The sequence below is a fragment of the Sinocyclocheilus anshuiensis genome, unplaced genomic scaffold (genome assembly GCF_001515605.1).
Source record: "Sinocyclocheilus anshuiensis isolate Anshui unplaced genomic scaffold, SAMN03320099.WGS_v1.1 scaffold1225, whole genome shotgun sequence".
Taxonomy (NCBI): Eukaryota; Metazoa; Chordata; class Actinopteri; order Cypriniformes; family Cyprinidae; genus Sinocyclocheilus; species Sinocyclocheilus anshuiensis.
Window position 1 is genome coordinate 46,146 of NW_015552623.1, and position 19,840 is coordinate 65,985.

The window sequence follows — 19,840 nt, forward strand, 5'->3', positions numbered from 1 at the left end:
GCCAACTGTCAATCAAGAGGGTGAATACAGTTTCAATGCTATAAAGGCATTTTGATGATATGATAAATTGTTTTCCGTTTTTTTTTATTATTATTTTTTTATTACCCAATTTGACTGCTTATTCTCAAGCAGTGATGTGACAACTAATGGAAAATATTTTAATATTTTGTTACCTTTGTCTGGTCCTTTTTTCAGAGATTGTGAGAGATGCAGAACTATTTTAAATACAGTAATTTTTAAAAAACCTTATAATCCATGAGAGGTTTTTGAAATGTGCATGTTGTGTGAGTGGGTGGGGAAGGACTTTACAATGAGCATGTGACTAGATTTACACTGAGCACAAAGACCTTGTACTAATATATTGACATTTAGAACCTGTCAAATTGGAATTGGTGATAATTGACAAATGAATTAATGATTAAACTATTAAAAAGTCTAGACAGGGTACGTAAAAATGCTAAGGGTAAATCGTTTTTTTCTTTTCTTTTTTTTTTAGCCATGATATACATTTTTAGATGCTATAGGCTATACTTCGCTAATTGTATGAAAGGATTAAAAAAAATTTTTTTTTTCTCTCTTTTTGCTTGCAGTATTTTGTTGTAATTGTGTGCATCCCTATATACCTATTTCTTTGTATATTTAACAAATAACTCAGCTTGAATATTATAATATACAATATATATTTAGAAATGTTTCCAAAACTAGAAACTGTCACTTCTTAAAATCAACATTACAGCAGCGGTCATTATGTGTAGACAGTGGTTTAACTAAAAACTGTAATTTGCTATTATTGCTTATGTTTTTTGAAGTTTGTACTTTTTTTCTTTCTTTTTTGTTTTTTTTTAAATTGAGTACAAATCCTGGCTGGTAAACTCTATGTCAGAAATTATTTGCAAAATTAATTTCATTCCCAATTCTTTGAATTTAATTAATTCAACTTAAGTTGAAATTTGCCTATACTAAATGTTAAATGTACCAATGAATGTTAGTAGGAAATTGTAAATGGTTGGATGAACCAGAATGATCATCCAGGATGATCCAGAGCAGTTTAAAGTGTGACTAGGCATAGTATGAAATAACCTTTACTTATTTAAGTAATGGATATGCCACTGGCTATGAAACTAGTCCATGTGCACATGCTCTTTTGCATTTTGTTACATTAAATTACAATGACATGTGTATGTTTAATATGTATAGGACAGGTTTACTGCATGTAAATGTTTGTTTTTCTGTAACATTAAACAATATGTAAATAATTTATGTAAAAATCTAGATAAAATCTAAATTCAGAGCTTGGTCTCTGCTGTCAAGTGTGACAAGAAATTCTACGTATAGTATCCCAAATATCACATTCTGAATGCAGTAGAAATCCAGATGAACCCCATGAAAACACAACTGTCATGTTTACTTTCTGCCATTTACAAAAAAGCCCAAAACCATAGGTTCAAGATCCAAAATGTTGAAATTCTGTATATCTTTCATTGAGATCCTTGGAATTTTTGGAGAATTTTCGTTTTTTTTTATGACTGCAATATGTGATGGAAAACAAACAAGAGTCACTGCAGTCTTTTTGAGGTTCTTGGTTAATGTCAACCTTTTGTTGTGTTTTTGTATTACTTTACCTTGTGCATAATCATTTAACATTTCAACTAGTGTTTATGTTGTCAGAGTGTTTGTCATTACCATTGTAACACCGTAAGCATAATGAGCTCTATCTTTAATGGCGACTGATGTAATGCGGTAATACATTTGCAAGATTGAAAATGTGGCAGATAACAAACAGCTTTATATGAAGACCTGTGGCTAACACTTTGTTGATCAAATGAATTTGTAAAAGGACTGGTGAGGTTTTAGCCACTTGCTTTAGTTGCAATGCAGTATCAGAATGAACAAAATGTATCTTAAATAGCATAGTTTAGATGTTATGCGCTAAGTGATGTTTTCAATTGATGTATTAGAATAACTGTTTTATTTTCCAAACTGTTAATCAAAACTTAGTGTTAGAGATATTTGTGTGTGTGTTTACCTAACTGTATATTGTACTGCAATTAGCAATAAACAAACAAGCAAAGAAAAAAGAAAAAAGAAAGAAAAAAAAAGAAAAAACTAAAACAACCTTTAAACAAACAAGGCATAGAATGAATTCAAAGTGTTAAGAAAAAAGGAAGTGAATGTTATTCTGAAAAAGTGAGAGCCATACATTAGTTTTTTAAATATGCATCACAATGTGTATTATCAGAAAGCTCAGCAGATGCTTTCAAAATGACCTACACATTACACCAATCACGTTACAGACAAATACCAGGACAAGCAGCTGACAATACACAATGCTTGCCAAGCTAGGCCTTAGTCACCAAGAAGAAAATCCTTACAACTGCAGGTTTAATAAAACTTAGCCTACTAATTGCTTTAACTCAGGATGCTTGGTAGAGGCTACTAATCAGGTTTGTTGTTTAAGCATGATTGGTTTTGTTCCATAAGGATTTTGTTGATGGGGCTATTGTCTTATTGATGGGCTCAAAAATCAACCCGCACAAAATATGAACCCTGTGCTGCACGGTGACAGTATATTAACCATTCCAAAATATAAGACTGTGTCCTTGGGCCCACTATTATCCATAAAAACTATTGCACCATTATATTATAGAGAACCCAAGCACTGCCAGCACATCATGTAAAACATTTTGGCTTGGTAAGCAACAAACATGCAGCTAAAGAGAAGAGCATTATAGCATAAGATAAGTGAATCAAATGCAGTCCCACGAAAGTCAGTGTATCAGGGAATGACAAATGGAGAACGTGAGACGCTTCGCTGAACTATGCTGACATGAGAAGCAGCTGTCTCTGCAGCCTCACATTACTGACCACTAGCATTCTACTACTGCTGCACAAGAACAATACGGTGTCTTATAGATGAGCATTTCTTAATAAACACATAGAGGACAATGGGAATTCTCAAAACTCTGGGGGGTCTCAAATGTTTGGTAAAAATGGTGGAAGCCTACTTTAAACAGAAAATGAGGGATGGACAGCTGCTAAAGATAGGTTTGAAGAATTAAACCCATGCCACCTGTTCTTGGATTACAATGAACATTTCAGAAATGCATTGCACTCTAATACAGTTAAGTAAATCAAGGTAAGATTAAATAAAATGAGTCTAGAATTCTGACATCACAACTCAATCAATTAATTCCTGATATTTTTGGTCTTACGTGGTTGCTTTTGGAAGAGTGACATTTAAGGTGCCAGAGAATAATCAGAAACACTGGATTATAATTGGTTGAAAGGAGGCATGCCTATGTATGTGTGTGCGTGTGTTTACTTAAGCACCTTGATTATTGTCTGTAATTTTATGATGAAGAGAAAAGAGAAAATATATTTGACTTGCTTTCTGAGTGTGCCCATCTAAAAAAGGAAAAAAAAGGGTTGAGGAAGTTGAATCCTGCAAAAAAAAAAACGCACAAAAAGTGAATGAATGAATGAATGAAATCAATTCATGACAAGGTCCTTTGTGAATTATATAATGGCAATGGCCTAGACAACGTCCGAGTGGAATTTACCCAAACATTATTTCTTGCTATGCAGAGCTACGGAGGGGGATGGGAAGCACAGTGTATCGCAGTGTAATAAAATGCAGTGTAGATGGGGGCTGAGGTCAGTCTATGTGTGTTGAATTGGGGGTGGGGGTTCAGGGTGTAAGACCCCATATGGATATTGAAGTAAGACTGGGTTAAAGGAGAAGAGGTGGGGGAAACTGGATTGTGCACATAAGCTGGCTTCATCTTTCTCCTCAGTGTACATACCAAACACATGCTATTGTGTTCCAGAGCCACAGAATATAGAAAAGTAGGGTGATGGATATGGTGTTACATGGATGCATTGTGCAACACTTCCTTTGCAAATGAATATAAACAAGTGTAAACACACACACACACACACACAAAGTAGAAAGACTTAAATAGTATATTGTGTGTGTGTGTATATAAACTGTATCAGTCTTTCTACTTCAATATATATATATATATATATATGTGTGTATGAAGTAGAATACATGTATACACACACACACACATGTACACGTTTTTGTATGTGTTTGTATTTTTTGTATGTGTATATGTGTTAGATATTATAAAATTTGATAAGAGCAAATTGATTTTGAGTAAATTTACATATAACTGCAGATAAAAAGGAGTCAGCAAATGTCTTACAGTGCAGTCCAATGCAGTGCATGGATGTTTTCAATTCCACATTATGCTGACAGTGGTTAGAATGTTTGTCGAAACCTATCAATTAAAGCAGAAGTAATGTATCTACATCTGTGTGGGAGTAAATGGTCAGTTATGCATTGCATAAATTATATTTACAGCAACATATCCGCAATAAACTGTGTTAGTATAGGATCACATGCCACACACTATGCTCAAACCTCTGCATGTACACCTGTCCATCTGACAGATGGGAATGGGGGAGGGGTGGAGAAAGAGAGAGACGGTAGGAGAGAAAATGGGTCAGAGGAAGAAGCAGAGGCTACAGAAAAAGGAGGCACATGTCTAATAAAAATAGAAAGGAAATAATCAAGCAGACAGGATTTAAGAACAAAGCACAAAGCTACAGGGGGACATCGACTATGTTAATTCTAGATGTTATTTTAAGCACACTACAACAAAATACAATAAAATCTTGATCAGATGAATCATAATCACATAGAATCTTAAAAGCATTGTGAATAGACATGACAACAATATCAGAGTGACCAAAACGAATGTGCCTGAGTAAACGTATGCACCCATCCTAGGTTCTTCGTTCAAATCTTCCTATGGTATATAGACAATCGGGTTCCAAAGATTTTTTCCAAAGGCTTTGAATAGTCTTTAAGAGGAGCAGATGTTAATGGCTCATAAATAACTCAAATGGATTTGTTGAGGGTCAGAACAGGGCAGAGGTTTGTTTGTAAATGCATATGTGTGTCTGTGTAAGAAAGCAGAAGAGGGAGAGAGGAAGCGAGCAACAGAGCACATGGTGTGGACTGAGTGTAAATTAGGACCAAGGCCATTTATAGGAGAGAAGGGACGGTGGCTGTATAGCAAGAGGACAGAGTGACCTACACGCTCACTAAATGACCTGCTAAGAGGACTGCTTTTCTTGCTGGAAATTGTGCATGGTCTACATTGTCGTATGAGCTCCATTTACATATTAATAACTTTTAAATAAATGGGGAAATATATAGTTGCATAGTTGACCCCTAGTTAGTTACTAATTTCTAAGCAAACAAGACTCACAGGAAATATTTGAATGGCTCCTAAAATGCAATCCAGTCTTCATCTAAAAAAAAAAAAAAAAAGTTTATGATGTTGCATTTAACAGATACATGCAACATTTTTCAGTGTTATTGCTACAAAATAAAATTGTTGTACAGTTTTAACGTCTAATCCAGTCATTTCCTTATACCTACTTTTTCTCATTTCCTTTAACATTTTCTTTTTCAGGTGGTAATTAGTTACAGCAAAGTGTCTTGAAAGGAAATTAAATCACAGTGAGTCAGTCTTTCACCTACAATCAATCATTTTCAAAAAGAAATACAAAACCTGTGCTAAAACTGAAAGAAAACAAGTTGACAAAATCATTAAATCCAAGATTTGGTGATAATATTGCATGATGAGAATTGAGAGATTTACAAACACATTTTAAAAGGCCAGTTATTTTTGAACAGGAACATCAAATTACACCGAAAAAGAGTAAAATGTACTTAATTTTTATTTTGCAAGTTTTACACATTTTTTTAAGTAAATTTAAGTATAGAATTGAGACAAACCTACTTAACTAATTTATGTAAAATTAAAGAAAATAAGTACAGTAAATAACAGTTAGAGTTAGATGAGTAATTTCTACTCAACCATTTGAAGTTTACTCTACAATACTCTAGTACATTTTACTCAATCATTATTAGTGAACTTCACTCCAACAACATAGCACTGAAAAAAGCCATACTATTAAAGCACATGGTTCACTTAGAAACATTTAAGTTAACAAGGCAGTAGACAGCTAATTACACTTTCTAAGATAATATGTCTACACAAAAGTAAACTTCCAAATGAACACAGAGACCTCAATACTTGGTACACATACAATGACACTAACATCAGTGGATGTTTGAGTATAAATGGGTCATTTTGAGTAGAAAATTAATGTCACAAAACAGCAAGTTACTAAACCTAACAACAAAAGCAACCATAAAGCAGTGTAAATACAACTCAAAAACTGTGAAAAATTCAACCTTATTAATTATTCATGCCCCATCATGGGAACACCAGTATCATAACTTTGATATTTACTCAAAGAATCCATGTAAACATAACAAACAATTCCAAGTAAAATATACTTATGAGTTCAAACTTTAATTTCTACAAGCTTGAATTGAGTACTGATATAGAATTTACTCTTTTTTTAATTCTTGCCTGAACTAAATTATTTAATGTAGAAATTACATTTGTTTTTCCGTAGTATTAGAATCATTTTTATCAGTGTTGGTAATTTTACAAGCACAAGCGCAAATGATAAACATTACAAGGAACCTCTTAACGGTTTGGTGTTAATGGGTCTTACTGGCAGTCTTACAAATGGGGCTGTGGGGAGCGTAAGACAAAATAAGCACTGCTCTAGAATGTCAACACAGCCCTAGCTTGACGTTTATGTGTGTGCATGTCTGGTCGTCTCAGTTGTCACCTTGTAGTAAAATTGTTTAAGCTCCTGGCTCAGCGATATATCACTTACAGTTCAAGTAAGGTATCATTACATTAAGATTTAAAGCTCCTCTCAGAAATAAAAGGCGATGTATTTTCCATTAACATATTTGATGGATCTTTCCATTGATTTGGCCAGCCCTTGCAGTTTCCATTAAATGATTCCATTTCCTCAAAACGTAAAAGTTACCACCTGTTATATTTTTTTCCCTTGTTCTAGTGTGTTTCTTAAGCTTATGTGGTTAGCATGACTTTGCTTACAGTTTTTGCATATTCATTTTTAAATATCATATAATACATTACTTGCTTTATACTGTTAAACTTGAGGTGACAGCCATTTTCTGGGTAGAAAGATATGCTTGGTGGAAACTCCCACGTTCAAGCATCATTTCCTTCTTAGAGACATCAAAGATCTGACTGAGTTGGCAGTAAAAGTAAAAGAAAAAAAAAGAAAGAAGATGAAGTAAAGGCTCATTCAGATTAGCTGATGGTAAGACTGACAGGGAGAGAGGTCTAGTGTGAAGTCAGTATAACAACAAAATAAAAAAAACAAAGCAGGAAACAGGCGGAAGAGAAAGCCTATGTCGGTTTAGCTCGACAACCATGAGCAGCAACTTTCTTTGCGCTCTTCTCATCCTTGCCTTCCTGGAATCAGGTAAGTGCATCTTGTGTGAATTAACTAAAAAAAAAACGTTCATATGTATGTATTTAAAAAAGTGTATGGACAACCAAAAAAGTCTGTGGTTATTAGTTTGAGTAGACGATGCTAAATTTATTTTATGCATTCAGAAAAAGAACGGTTAAAGCCATGGAATGACAAAAATTATTCTATGGTAAATCAAGACATCATATATCTCGATACTGATACCATGCATATGCTCACACAAGCATACGCCAAGGCCTTCACACGCACTGCTGACTGCTTTCTTACTAACTGCACTTTCACTGATAACATCTTACATAAACAAATCATCGATCACTTGATTATCATATTACTTAGTATTGTACCTTAGTATTATCATATTATATAGTATTATACATTTTCATTAATGGGTTGCTTTTATAGCATATTTCATTTTTGTCCTGTGATTCACTTTTAGAATTTACTTTTAGAATTCATATTGATTTATTCTGATTTGACAATTGATTTGCACAGAAAAATTTATACATTTAAACACACTGTACAAAACAACTTGGAGTTTTCTAAAATGTGTAAGATTATTGTAGTATATTTGACAAGAAAGTGCTATTTATTTTCTAATTCAGTTCCAATTCAATTACTTGCTGTTTCTTTGTAAATGTTTATTACATGTAGTAGCATTTTGAGACTGAGCGAAAACTGTTTCTTCACCTTTTTTATTTTTACTGTAGAGCAAGTTTCTTTTTTCACTTCTAAACACAGCTTGTATTGTAGTTTCAACATGCGTCATTAGCTGCTCTCTCTAAAGCATTTTTGAGGGCAGTATATAAATTGCAGCAACCACTTCTCATAACTACATTTAAAACAAAAGCTTCCATAATAGCTTCAGATGTTTAAAGAAGGTAATGCAATATTGTTTTTTAGTAAATAAGTTTATAATCATAAAGAGTTACTGGTGATAGCTTTTCTTCATCAGTAACAACACTAAACGAACTTTACTAAGCATTCATAATTCAGTATTTTTAGTATTTTGTCTCAGTGATTCATGTAATATCTCTGTCAGTGTGTTTTCATTTGTGTTCTTTAACAGGCAAATCAAACAGTGGTGTATCTATTAATCACAGTCGAGATGGAGATGGCCAGACCATTACCTGTGTCCTCTCAGGGGACGAAAACATGACACAAATCAACTGGGAGATGCTAAGAGGCCCGAATCGCACGAAACTGGGCACGTATCACCCACATTTTGGAATTTACATAATGCAAGAATATGAGACTAAAGTAAAGATCAAGAACAAAAAATCTCCTCATCCATCATCATCCCTTCTCATTAAAGTAGCATCAAATGAGAGCGTGCTAATCTGTTGTGCGTTCATAACATTTCCTTCGGGGAAACTTGAGCAGTGCACTGATATCAGTAAGAAAGATGTCAGAATGAACACGTCTATGATCAAAGGTAAAGTGTACACATGTAGTCCTATACATACCTTGCCATTCCTTTGGGACTCTTGATTTTTTGTGTGATTTTTTTTATTATTATAGATTTTACATATGTGGAACCAGAACCAAGGCTGGGATTATTTGGACATTTGGGTGCAATGATCATTGGAACTATTCTCTCCCTTTTTATCCTCACCATCCTTTTCTATTTATGCAGAAAAAACAGCTGTAGAAGGTAGAGGTCACATCTTACAAATATTTACACAAAACAATAAAAGACTAATATTTCTATACTTATATATTTAAGACCAAAACAAAGCAAAACCTGTATATTAAACACTTTAAAACGTATTTACAAAATCCAAGAGAAAAATCATGGGAAATTTGACCTTGCAGGAGGAAGTCCTTTAAAATACGAACATACTTGCCAGACTCACCGGCTGAGGTAAGACATAACAGCTATAAAGAAGAAATTTAAATAAATGATACACTTTTTTAAAAATCTAATGAATAAATTAAATTAGTTAAATTTTCTGTCATTAAGATGAGTGTGGTTAATATTCTACCATTATAAATGCAAAATGTGACTATTCACAAAAACATCAACACCAGTTACAGTTGAAAAGGTATACTGCAGAGTAAAAGTGTGAGAACTGCATTATAGTGAATTTTTAACTGGGCCATTTCCTTTCCGTCTCAAATGCACTTTATTATAGTCAGTGATTGCATTTAAGGTATCAGTTTCCTGCTATTTTCTTAAGAACGTACGTGGTTGTGGTTAAAGTTTGAGCGCTGCCAATTCTCATGACCTTTGTTTGTGGCAACATTATGATTTATACAATAGCTATATATATATATATATATATATATATATATATATATTGTTTTAACACATTTTAATAACAATAATAAAACAATTCTAAACAGTAAATCTCTCATTTTAGACATTTGCTGAAGAATCAGTTGATGCACCAGCTTCTCAAAGTTCTGCGAATGGCTTTGACCCCTCAAAACTTTATGCCAAGATCAAAAAAGACCTTTTCTATGGCCGGCTGTGGAAGTCTTACCAAGGCCAACCCAAACCATGGACACAAGGTACCATGACTGATCAAGGACACGTTTATCACCTGTTAGGACAGAGTCCCTTACCGCAAAGAAATGTGGAGGGCAGCCCCTTGAGGCCAGAAACAACAGAAACTACAGAACAACATTTCAGTAGTTTTTAGTTTCCAGTGTGATTGAGAGGAACCTTGTCATATTTGTGTAATGTAAAATAGCTTAAAGCAGATTGCAATGCATTATATAAAGAAAAGAATGAATTCATATTTTGAATTAATATTAAAACAAATTATTTTTTTGTTTTCAGTTTAAAATAAATACATGTTTCTAACACTGAATAAACGTTTATGTGAGAATCAAACAGACATGCAAGTCTGAAGTCTTTTGTCATGAGTCAAGTCTTTCAAGGCCAAATTGAAATAATTTTGAATAACAGCTATGCTGCATGTTAATTAATTTATTATTGTTTTGCTGAAAAGTTGTGTAAAATTTTGCTGAAATAAAAGGATAATTAATTTTAATATTTAATACCATGCATTTTTACGCATGGTATACATTTTATTTGAATAGTTTCACTATCCAGTTGGAAAGAGAAAGAGAGAAAGAAAGAAAAAAACACTAAACAAAATTATTCTTTTTCTTTTTGTAAATCTTAGCATTTCCGTAGCTTCCGTTATCTAGCTCTTGTTCTGGTTTATACTTCCTGCTTGCGATTGTAGGTTTCCATAACATTTTAACCTGTGAGCATAAACTTTTTTAGACGTTTTTTTTTTGTTTAAATCGAGCCTATTCAACAAAACTGCAATGTCGCCTTCTACCCGCTTGGTGGGGCTACGATACTGTTATTGAAAAGAAAAACTAGGAAATGGCTTCATTTCGTATCTCGACAAGGCTAATGTGTTTATCTCTTAAATGAATTTTGAATATTCTCGAAACGTATCAGAGATCTTTGTGCCCACTATATCCAAATTCACTCTTATGTTTGGATAATTATTGACATACGGTTAAAGATGGCATGCTGCTTTACTTGTTAGCTAGCCAAAAGAAAGATGTCCAGACTGTGTAAAGGCTGGACATTTTAAACAGTGTTACAAGCCTGCAAGAGTTTGAAGTCCATGTTCGGCCGAGGGAAAAGTTGTCACATCCTGATTGTGGTTGTGTGGAACACAACGTCAAAATCACACGACTGTCGACACGTACGCCACGCGGTAAGTCCTGCAGACTGAAACACATTTCCTATCAAAACACCACATTACTGAAGTAGAAATCTTCTGCACCGTTTTTAGTTTATAAAGATATTTGAGGCTAACGTCGCTTGTAAACTTATTTTAGCCATGCTTATGATGTGTTTTTAAAAGTAGGACGTATGGTTGTAGTTGAATTTTAACAGTCCTTTAAGTGGTTAATGTGACCAGACCACATGATCATAGTAAGACCAAATAGCTTCTTGTTTGTAGTAGACTGTCATCCAGACTAGAATTATATTAAAGGGGTCATATGATGCGATTTCAATTTTTCCTTTCTCTTTGAAGTGTTACAAGCTCTTGGTGCATAAATAATGTTCTTTTTAGCGGCATCATATGACCCCTTTAAGTTTTTGCTTAATGTTATCCACAGTAATAGCATTAAATGGTCTCATAAATTGTTACTACATAGGCTAAGTAGATTGCATCTGGTTTGGTTTGAAATATTTATGCTAATCGTTTCATTCGATAAAATTATGTTTTTTAATTTTTAATATATTATGTATTTTATATTTTTAATATAATATATTGTTGTTGTTTTAATCTGTTTTTATTTGTTACTGGAACTAGACACACACACACACACACATATCTGTGTTTTAGAATCCAGTTAACCTGTGCAGAATTATCAATGGATTCACATTGTGTGGGTGAAAGTGAAGGACTGACCTTCTGTCTGGCCAGACCAGAGGATTACGATGACGTGATGGCCATATCACAAGACATATATGGTGGCAATGACTACCTTCCACATCGCTATCACTCCTGGATGACTGAGCCAGGGAGAGTGGTTATTATAGCACGTAGAGATAGGAAGCTGGTAAGAGATACAAAAGGAAAAAGGTTTGTGTTTTCTGATTTTAGTTTTAACCTCAGCCAAAAGCTGTGAGGAAATATGAATTGTCATTTTTAAATTGCACGATTGTTGCATTTATTTTTCAGTTCTATCTTGATTTTAGCAAGTAGACACACACTTTATCATAAACATATATTATGTTATAAACTCAAAATAGGATGTCCAAAAAATTACATTAACATTTAACATATACGTGTTTTATAATTAATGGACTATTCAAATCACTAACTGTTATGATAAGAAAAAGTTAATGGGTAAAATAAGTCATGATGTGTCTATCGAGAAATGCCATGCTTGCAGTTCTCAGAAAGACAACATTTTAACTTGTGGCTTAAATGAACCACATCAATGTGTGTGTTCTCTGCTGTGCACATAATTGATTGACTCATGACCCATATACTTGAATGCAGTATCTGACATTTATAACACTGGACAGTTTTGCTCCTCATATACTTAGTCTAGGGTAGTCAGATAAGGCCAGCAGCACCATTGTAATTGTTTGATTCTATCATTTCACTAGTATTATATTGTACTGTTACACACTACTGAACCTCTACCGGCTGCCCTAAAGCTCCATTAAAGGGATAGTTCACCCAAAAATGAAAATTCTGTCATTAATTACTCACCCTCATGTCGTTTCAAACCCGTAAGATCTTCGTTCATCTTCGGAACACAAATTAAGTTATTTTTGATGAGATGTGAGAGCTCTCAGACCCTGCATAGACAGCAACGCAACTGTAATATTCCCAGGTCCAGAAACGTAGTAAGGACATCGGTAAAACAGTCCATGTGACATCAGTGGCTCAACTTTTTGCGAAGCTACGAGAACACTTTTTTGTACGCAAAGAAAACAAAAATAACATAATTTATTAAACAATTCTTCTCCACCGAGTTAAGTCTTCTGCCATTTTGGAGAGTATCCAAGAACATATTCGACGTAATCAGCGTTGTTTACATTCGGGGGGGAAAATGCACGCATGAACGTAATCTGCGTAATCAGCGTTGTTTACGCTTAGGGGAAAGCGTGCGTATGCATTGTGATACTCTCTAAAATGGCGGAAGACGGTAACTCGGGGGAGAAGAATGGTTGAATAAAGTCTTTGTTTTTTCTTTGCGCACAAAAAGTTTTCTCGAAGCTTCGCAAAATGGAAGTTAAGCCACTGATGTCACATGGACTGTTTTACCGATGTCCTTACTACGTTTCTGGACCTGGGAATATTACAATTGCGTTGCTGTCTATGGGAGGGTCAGAGAGCTCTCCAAATTCATCAAAAATATCTTAATTTGTGTTCTGTAGATGAACGAAGATCTTACGGGTTTGAAACGATATGAGGGTGAGTAATTAATGACAGAATGTTCATTTTGGGGTGAACTAACCCTTTAAGCTACTAGGAGCATGTTTTTGTAATTAGCATGTTGAATATTAAGAAAAGCAGACCACTTTCACTCTTATTATTAACCAACAGTACTTTATAAATAGTATATTAATATTTTTAATCTCAAAGATGAAGGAAAATCGATTCCTCATGATTTGAAACATGAGGTAATGTTTTTAGTTACTCCTGCAGCTTCCAGTACGAAAAACAGTGTTATGCTGCTTGATTTTGCAAACTGGTATTTGTTGTCCTATTATTTTATGATCGCTATCATAAAATAAAGATCTAATTCAGTACACTGGTACTTTACCAGTTTTTCCCAGTTATTTCAACCTTTGCGATAATTATTCCTGTGTGCCTTTAGGTGGCTCTGGAGTCAGGCCTGCTGGTTGATGGAGGTGAAACTGTAATAGTTGAGGGATTAAGAGTGTGTCCAAACGAAAGGGGTTGTGGTCTGGCTGGAGTGATCCAGAGATTTGTTGATGGCTACATAAAGAGGGTCTACCCTAATGTGAAGACCAAGCGCCTCACCAGAGGAGATGACCCAGGGCCTGAAAAACTGAGCAAGTTCACGCTTCTGGCCAGACGGGTGAGTTAAAACTGGAAAAGTGAGTTCTATAAATTGATTTTATTTAATGTATCATGAACAAAAATTAATAAACAATGAACAATAGTGTACTTATAAATGAACACTAGACTAAATAAATAGTTTATGATACCTAATTTATTAACAAATGCAATGTAAAAAAAAAGCAACGGAAAACGTGTTGTAGCATCATACCTTTATCATATCTTTTTTTTAATATGTTCTAAATCAGCTGCAAAAGTAAGTTATTCATTTAAAAAATGTTTGCTAATCAAAATACTTTGTAATCTGCATTTTGTATCTCTCTTTATTATTTTTGATAGTTGTTTTAAATGAATAATTCTTTTTTTCTTCACTTCCTCTCACTACCTTTTGATCCATACCACTAATTCATAGTTTTCAGTCACCTGGCCGGGTCGAAGACCTGGAGGGAAAAACATCCAAAGAACTGCAGCACAAGCCTGTCAATTTTCCATATCTTTCCTTCCAATCCACAAATATTTAGATCACCTCTCAAAAGAATAAAATGAGGACATGTGAACAAAATGCAAGTTTTGGCCATTTGCAATCCACATAAAGCAGCTGCCGCAATATTTCAATCATTAAAAACAGCGTGACATTATAAAATGTTTAATGTGAAAAAGACTTAAAGTGCCTTAATGTAGTAAAATAATGATATTAAAAGATCTAATTCAGTACACATCTTATTGATGATGCATATTTTATGTGACGTGAAAGTGACGTGACATGTGGCCAAGTATGGTGACCCATACTAGGAATTAGTGCTCTGCATTTATCCCATCCTAAGTGCACACACACAGCAGTGAACACACACACACTGTGAACACACACCCGGAGCAGTGGGCAGCCATTTATGCTGCGGCGCCCGGGGAGCAGTTGGGGGTTCGGTGCCTTGCTCAAGGGCACTTCAGTCATGGTATTGAAGGTGGAGAGAGTGCTGTACATTCACTCCCCCCGCCTACAATCCCTGCTGGTACGAGACTCGAACCCGCAACCTTTGGGTTACGAGTCTGACTCTCTAACCATTAGGCCACGACTCCCCCCCGGGAATATAGGGTTCATCCACTTGCCTGTACAAAGTATGCATAATCAATATACTGAATTTGGCCTATAATATCAGTATCTTACTTTGTTATATTTACTGCATACTTGGCGGTCAGTGGAGGAAAGCCTTGTTTTGCCCTTCAGGTGGGCTTTCCTATAAGGGTGTGACATCACATGAAAGCTATGAATAGTAATAGCACTAAAATTAACAGTAATTTTTTTAAATCTGTTTTCTCTTTGTGTCTTTATAAACCAGGCCATTCTCTCCCTATGGGGGGATTCTGAAGGTTTTGATAGCTTTGTCTCAGGTCTGAAGGAAAAACTGCTTGTGTCAGATGAGTCTAACAGTAGCAGTCCTTTAGTGCAAGTAAAGGACTTGGATGCTCTTAAGACCATTCTCATGGATTCAGACTTGTCTTCTAGACTTCAGCTTCCAGGCGGTGCCATCATCCAGGATTGGCAGCCCTTGAAGCTCATGGAGAGTAACCTTCACATCTTGGCAAGGCGAAACTTGACGTGGTTTGTAGATGGTTCCAGTGGGAAACCCCTGTTCATGAGCTTCCACACACCTCCCTATCCTATTCCCTTTAACGGGGGGTCTCTACGCTTTAATATCGACCTGTACGGGACGGACACTTCTTTAGCAAAGAAGGCACTAACAGCTCACCTGAACAGTGTGAGAAGTGAGATTCAAGGCTTGGTTTTGGTTCATATTTATATGCATCAGACTCTATGGGAAGATTTAAAGCAGTTTTGTGAGGGCCATGAGACAGTGAAGCAGTTCCGGGATTACTGGGAGCAGCTGTTTTTGGAAAGAGAGCCATAATGATATCTAAAGAGGATGGAGAGAAGAAAAAAGATGCTGGCGATAAAGAAAGACTTGTTTAATTTTTTGGTGATTGATGTTGTATTAGCCATAATGGAGTTGTCAGCTTTGTTTAAACAAACTATTTGTTCAACAAATTAAATCGGTTTAAGATATTGTACAACTATATTGTGCCTGAGTGAAACAAGGCACAGTGAAACAAACTCGGTGAACTCATTACTTAAACAGATGCTGATGTCAGAAACATGAAGCATGTACTCGTGCCTCATGAGTACAGGATGATTTATGAATCGAAAGTTTGAGATGAAAAGTACTTCAAACTGATTGTTTTAAGCATTTAATGTGTAATATAATCAATTAAAAGGATGGCTTTTTTATCAATGCTGAAAACTTGTGTTGCTTAATATATTAGTAGAAAAGTACTGTAAAAATGCACTGTAAAAATGCTGCTGCAATTAGTTACAACAACATAAAATTTGTTGACAACTTAAATATCCAACTCAACTAAATTTAACAAAACTTAAATTAGCTAAACTTAGTTTTAAGTCAAGCATCTCTCTATCTATGATCTGTTTATCCATTAATAATGTAATTCTGTATCTAACACTACTACAAAAATACAGGTGCATCTCAATAAATTATAATGTCGTGGAAAAGTTCATTTATTTCAGTAATTCAACTCAAATTGTGATTAACTCGTGTATTAAATAAATTCAGTGCACACAGACTGAAGTAGTTTAAGTCTTTGGCTTGACAATCCTCATAAGGCTGCGGTTCTCTCGGTTGGTTGTGCTTTTTTTTTTCTTCTTCCACACTTTTTCCTTCCACTCAACTTTCTGTTAACATGCTTGGATACAGCACTCTGTGAACAGTCAGCTTCTTTGGCAATGAATGTTTGTGGCTTACCCTCCTTGTGAAGGGTGTCAATGATTGTCTTCTGGACAACTGTCAGATCAGCAGTCTTCCCCATGATTGTGTAGCCTAGTGAACCAAACTGAGAGACCATTTTGAAGGCTCAGGAAACCTTTGCAGGTGTTTTGAGTTGATTAGCTGATTGGCATGTCACCATATTCTAATTTGTTGAGATAGTGAATTGGTGGGTTTTTGTTAAATGTGATCCAAAATCATCACAATTAAAAGAACCAAAGACTTAAACTACTTCAGTCTGTGTGCATTGAATTTATTTAATACACGAGTTTCACAATTTGAGTTGAATTACTGAAATAAATGAACTTTTCCATGACATTCTAATTTATTGAGATGCACCTGTATATACTTTTATTTAACTGTATAAACAACAATTTCAAAATTAATCATATGTTTTTTTCCCCAAAATAATAAATACAATAAAATCCTAAGCCACTAACTCTATGTACGGTACATTACAGCTGTTAGGCAACTGGTAACGGCAGTGACAAGAAAAAAGGAGGTTAACACTGTGGAAAATCAGCCTCTTTTTCCACTAGGGTGTTTTGTAATTGCCTTTCATGATGGAAAAGCGCACAAGGAGTCCTTGGAGAAAATGTGTGACGTCTGAGAAACAGGCAACAGTGTAATGGATGTGCTGAGAATCTATCCATCAGCAAATTATTCCCATCCTCTCTCCCCATGTTGTTCATCTTTCTCTTTTTCTCTATCACATTCTTTCCTGTTGCTATTCTGTTTCTCTTTTCTCCGTAATACTCTCTCTTTACTTTGCAACCATGATTTATGTCTTTCCGTCACGGTCAGCCTTTCCATCGTTCTCACTGTTCCACCTCTGTCCTTTCGTTTCTCCTCCTCCATAGTTTCACGTCACTCTTGCTCTGCTGAAGCACGTGGCCTGTCATTACACTCATTTAGTTACAGTTCTGTCTCTCAAATAATGTCCATCTGTTCCTCGTACCAGACCTTTTTACAGAGCGTCTCATGACAGAGCAGATCACCTTCTCCCTCATTCTTTTCACGAGCACACATGAAGACAGACACACAATTGCAGCCATCAACTTCATTAAATGCATGGAATAAGTGGAGACATCTTGTGCACTCACACAGTCTTGCAATAGAGGTGCATACTGTATTACATGCATGCTGTTATGAAAAGCTTAAATGACATTTATTTGTCCAGATTTCTTCTAATTTGTAACTTATGTCACATTTATATTTTAACTGTCAAGTCCTTTCTAACATACATTATATTTTAATATGGACAGCGAGAGACTGAATTATTAACATATGACAAAGGTCTAGTCATAATTTCACAACTGCATCACTGACTAACTCATTAACAACTTACAATTTAATACTTGCAATGACAAGTTACTATTCTTTTCCTTTCTGTGAGATTAAAGTACCTGAATTCAGCATTAAGAATGTTGCTAAATTGATCAGGTTTGTACAAAATTGCACACTCAATAAATATCAGCATTTGTTTCATTATTTTAAGATTTGTAAAAATATTTTACATTGTTTTCTTATTTAAAATGTTAACTTGTATAGAATAATATTTTAAATATTTCAAATTGTATTTAAAATTATATTAAATAAGGCATACTGTAACCTATTAACAGTAACCAGAAGTGTGTGAAGTTGATGCTTAAATGAGAAATGCTTTTTGAGCCAGTTTTCCACACACAGATTAAACCAAGGCCTGCATGGACTAAGAAGAAACTGCTATAACGGACAGTGAAATTTAATCTTGGATTTGACATAATCTGTGTCTGAGAAACAGTCTTTTGTCTGTCTTTTACTATCAGCCACAGAGCAGGCAGTCACAAAGAAGGCCTCTTTCGAAAAGCTTTTATGAATGAAATTCAGTACACAAGGCGCCATCCAACATGCTGAGGAAAACATGCATTATCCTGTGGACCCAATATGAATATGTGACGCAAAATGAAAGATTTCCTCTGTATTGTGCAGCATGCAGCAGGAAATACTGCATAAAATACTAAAACTTCTGAGGAAGCAAGACAAGAAAATTAGCATGATTTATATATTTGTATATATTTTTTAGATAAAAGAAATATGCCTTTCTGCTTTTTATGAATGAAATAATGAAAGCACATTAAAATATGTATGTATATATAATACATTTTTGGTATGATACAAAAGTCAATATTATCTTGCACACATTTTAAAATGAATATCTTGCAAACAACTTTAAATTAATTCGGCTCAAGGTCATTCATAGTTATTGACCTTGAGTCAAAAATAAGATCATTGATTGCTTTATGACTATCTCTCTGGAGGATCTGGAGGGCCTCTAAAGTAATCCTCTCTCTCTCTCCTTCAGCAGCACAAGTACAAACCAAAAATAGGTTTAAGCTGCAGATGGTCAGTTGTCTAATAATCATAGAAAGCTGACACCTAATGGATCACAGTAACGACCTTGGGGGACTTTCATTCATTCGTGAGAATCTTTCATTCTACTCTCAATGTATGTGTTGTTGCAAATGAATGAGTGTAGTTTCTCCAGTAATGCAGACAATGCATCAGTAAAAAGACATTTATGACAATATCGGGTGCTGGAATTAATGCCTCGATTTTCTAGCAGGAAAGATTGCACTTCCGTTTTTCCACCAAAAGCTGGCAGCACTGAGACGCATCTCGGGTTCACAATGAAATGCTGCTCTGTTATGGAGCTTATAATATGACAAAACGAATTGAATTGGTATTGTGTAAATTTGAATTATTGACAAGTGTCATTTAACAAAACTGAATATTATGTGGCATTTAACAGTTCTGATTTAGATTTTTTTTAACTTGAATATTAAACATTTGAAATTTAACACAACTGAATGTTTTATGGCAGAGTTTTATAGACATGTATTTTCAAACAGCGATTTTTTGGGTTCTGAAATCTTAGACAGCGAATTTCAAGTTTTCAAGATGAAGAGGAAAATTGAAACATAAAATTCAATATTTTAATATTCAATACACAGAAATTCAGATCGTACAGAAAGTAGGTCAGAGGTAATCCACAGGGAAGAGAAGATGATCTCCCAAAAGTCAAACGAAGCATTTTGGCCA

The 19,840-nt window shown here is 34.8% G+C and overlaps 2 protein-coding genes across 4 annotated transcripts; both read left to right on the forward strand.

The window, feature by feature from the left end:
- Positions 1-6,986: 6,986 nt before the first annotated feature.
- LOC107666279 (uncharacterized) lies at positions 6,987-10,172 on the forward strand. Its single transcript, XM_016457508.1, has 5 exons — positions 6,987-7,395; positions 8,471-8,836; positions 8,923-9,055; positions 9,217-9,265; positions 9,765-10,172. Exons 1-5 carry the CDS (start codon positions 7,344-7,346, stop codon positions 10,044-10,046), a joined length of 882 nt encoding a protein of 293 aa, XP_016312994.1. The 5' UTR covers positions 6,987-7,343; the 3' UTR covers positions 10,047-10,172.
- Positions 10,173-10,688: 516 nt separating this feature from the next.
- LOC107666278 (histidine N-acetyltransferase-like) lies at positions 10,689-16,202 on the forward strand. 3 transcript variants are annotated; one of them, XM_016457506.1, is made up of 4 exons: positions 10,689-11,087; positions 11,694-11,943; positions 13,720-13,944; positions 15,263-16,202. In XM_016457506.1, exons 2-4 carry the CDS (start codon positions 11,755-11,757, stop codon positions 15,830-15,832), a joined length of 984 nt encoding a protein of 327 aa, XP_016312992.1. In that variant the 5' UTR covers positions 10,689-11,087; positions 11,694-11,754; the 3' UTR covers positions 15,833-16,202. The 3 variants fall into 3 exon arrangements, with proteins under 3 accessions (XP_016312992.1, XP_016312991.1, XP_016312993.1); XM_016457505.1 differs by having other exon boundaries at positions 11,727-11,943; XM_016457507.1 differs by lacking the exon at positions 11,694-11,943.
- Positions 16,203-19,840: the final 3,638 nt, after the last annotated feature.

Excerpts from the sequence above, each read along its gene's own strand:
- LOC107666279 (XM_016457508.1), top strand. The coding sequence starts at position 7,344 with ATGAGCAGCAACTTTCTTTGCGCTCTTCTCATCCTTGCCTTCCTGGAA. Across the intron at positions 8,837-8,922 it reads GAACACGTCTATGATCAAAG|ATTTTACATATGTGGAACCA; the intron begins GTAAAGTGTACA and ends TTATTATTATAG. Across the intron at positions 9,056-9,216 it reads AGAAAAAACAGCTGTAGAAG|GAGGAAGTCCTTTAAAATAC; the intron begins GTAGAGGTCACA and ends TTGACCTTGCAG.
- LOC107666278 (XM_016457506.1), top strand. The coding sequence starts at position 11,755 with ATGGATTCACATTGTGTGGGTGAAAGTGAAGGACTGACCTTCTGTCTG. Across the intron at positions 11,944-13,719 it reads CACGTAGAGATAGGAAGCTG|GTGGCTCTGGAGTCAGGCCT; the intron begins GTAAGAGATACA and ends GTGTGCCTTTAG. Across the intron at positions 13,945-15,262 it reads TCACGCTTCTGGCCAGACGG|GCCATTCTCTCCCTATGGGG; the intron begins GTGAGTTAAAAC and ends TTTATAAACCAG.